Genomic DNA, 2500 nt, shown 5'->3' on the forward strand with positions numbered 1-2500 from the left:
TGCTGCAGAGGGGGGGGGGACAGGACTCCAGGGAGGGGCAGGTCTGAGTCGTGCTGCTTGGTGTAAACCCCCTCAGATAAAGACCCGGAGTAAATCTCGCCGCTGTGACCTCGCAGCCAGCGCTGGGGCCCGCTGAAGTACTGGCCCCGGTGGCTTCTGGAGAGCAGTTTGCGTTTGGCGGGGGGGTTCGGGGTGACTCTCTCCCGGGTCAGCGAGAGACCCTCCAGAGTCTTGGTGGCGTCGGACAGCCCGGGGGACAGTGGCAGGGACAGAGGCAGGTCTTTGGAGAAGCGGGGGGACAGCGGGAGGGAGGGGGAGGTGGGGAGGGTCCTGGGGAGAGAGGGGGAGGTGGGGAGGGTCCTGGGGAGGGACGGGGAGGTGGGGAGGGTCCTGGGGAGGGACGGGGAGTGAGGCAGGCTGGAGGTAGAGAGAGGAAGGTCTTTAGAGAGAGACAGGGAGTGGGGGAGGAGGGGGGAGGACAGAGGAGCGTCTTTAGACTTCACCACCGGGGACAGAGGAGGGTCTCTGGGGGGGCAGACGCTGTACCTGAAACACAGAAGAGTTCATCACGGATTCATCCAAGAGACGAAGTTTAAATTGCCAGATGGTGTGTGTGTGACTGTGTGTGTGTGTGAGAGAGTGTGTGTGTGTGTGTGTGTGAGAGGGGGTACAAATCTAAATATATATGAGTACTGTTATTATTCTTACTATAGTTTGTGTAATTATTATGTATTGTTCTTTATTCTTTCTATTTCTGCTCTCCACTCTGCTGTAATACAGAGTACAGAATAAAGATTGGCGGTTCGATTCCCGGCTCCTCCAGTCCACATGTCGTTGTGTCCTTGGGCAAGACACTTAACCCCAAAATTGCTCCCGTTGCCGTGCCAACAGCGTGTTAATGAATGGTTAGATTCCCCTGATGAGCAGGTTGGCACCCTGTGTGGTAGCTCCTGCCATCAATGTATGAATGTGTGTGAATGTGTGAATGAGATGTGATGTAAAGTGCTTTGAGTGGTCACAAAGACTAGAAAGGCGATATATAAGAACATTTACCATTTACTGAGGGACTAATAAAGGAACATTTTAACTTATCTTATCTAATCTAATATAATCTTATTTTACTACACACAGTAATCTGCAGGACATTCACAGACCTGAGCTCGTGGATCTGCAGCACGTCGGGAGCGCTGCCCCCCAGCGAGTGAACGGCCTGCTGGGAAAGATCCTGCGGGGGCGAGTAGAGCAGGTCCAGCTCACGGGGGCTCAGAGCGTCGCTGGAGTCGTAGTCGCTGTCCGTCGGCAGGAAAACCTCCGAGGACCAGTCGTCTTCTGAACCGAGCAGCGAGTCTGAGAGGACGACATCATCGGGTCAGACTCAGGGTTCAGGGTTCAGGGTTTCAGGGTGTGAGTGAAATATTGAGGCTGAAGTGAAGCGACTCACCGCTGATGGTTTTCCTCCGGCGGAGTTCAGGCGAGGGCGACGGCGTTGGCAGGAAGTCCATGTTGGAGGAGGTGGAGTCGTTCTTCTGCTGGCTGGAGCTGCTCTCTGCAGCGCTGGCGTCCACCAGGCAGGTGACCGGCACGCCGCCGCGGGGCTGCTTGTAGCGAGCGTACTGCAGCGCGTCGGTGATCCAGCGGAGGTCACGACGCATCTCATCCAGCTGCTGCAGAGAGGAGAAGAAGAAGAAGAAGAAGAAGAAGGAGAAGAAGAAGAAGAAGAAGAAGGAGGAGAAGAAGAAGAAGAAGGAGGAGGAGAAGAAGAAGAAGAAGGAGAAGAAGAAGAAGGAGAAGAAGAAGGAGGAGGAAGAAGAGGAGAGAAAAACTGATGAAGACTCATGTTTGTAAAAGTCGTGTCCAACTGAAGATCATGTCGCTCGTCATTTATTGTCTTTTATTAATTTATTTCTTTTTATTCTGAGTTTTATTTTTTATTATATTTTATTATTATTTATTATTTGTATTGTGTCTGTTGAACAGTTGAATCCCACAGTATCAGAGTGAGTTTCTATGCAGATGATGCCGACGTCTATGTTGATAACCTTTACAAACATTTCAGACTTTAAGTTAAACTTTGTTTTTTTGTGATATTAAACTTGATATTTTTGGTTCCTCGTCAGACAAAATAAGACATTTTAACTAGGGCTGTCAGCGTTAACGCGTTAATCGCGATCAGATTAATGCAATCTATAACGTGTTAATTTCTTTTTAATGGCATTTTAATGTGTCAAGCCTTTTTGTCCCTTCTACTCCCCCGTAGACGGCTCCTCTAGCTGTAGCGCTATGCTTTGAAGTGGCCTCCTGCAGTAAACCTACCGCGCTGATGGAAAGTAAGAGAGCTACTGGACTTTTGAACGGCTTGTTTAACTTTAAAACACTTCCAGACGCTTCAGTTGACAAGTCAAAAGTAAAATGCAACCTGTGTCAAACGGAGTTTAACTACCACCGGAGTACGTGGAGTTTGAGTTAGCACCTCCACGCTAAACACCCAGGTGCAGCCAAG

General features: G+C 50.0%; 1 protein-coding gene across 1 annotated transcript in view; it reads right to left on the reverse strand.

The window, feature by feature from the left end:
• Nucleotides 1–2500, reverse strand: part of ankfn1 (ankyrin repeat and fibronectin type III domain containing 1) — a 48507-nt gene that overhangs the window by 316 nt on the left and 45691 nt on the right. The window contains exons 17-20 of the mRNA XM_053341848.1: nucleotides 1442–1664; nucleotides 1151–1347; nucleotides 504–546; nucleotides 1–280 (exon numbers count right to left, since the gene is read on the reverse strand). The exon at nucleotides 1–280 is cut by the window's left edge and continues 316 nt beyond it. Of these exons, the coding sequence (XP_053197823.1) occupies nucleotides 1–280; nucleotides 504–546; nucleotides 1151–1347; nucleotides 1442–1664 (743 nt within the window). The remainder of the gene's footprint in view (nucleotides 281–503; nucleotides 547–1150; nucleotides 1348–1441; nucleotides 1665–2500) is intronic.

This window comes from Scomber japonicus, chromosome 20 (genome assembly GCF_027409825.1).
Source record: "Scomber japonicus isolate fScoJap1 chromosome 20, fScoJap1.pri, whole genome shotgun sequence".
Lineage (NCBI taxonomy): Eukaryota > Metazoa > Chordata > Actinopteri > Scombriformes > Scombridae > Scomber > Scomber japonicus.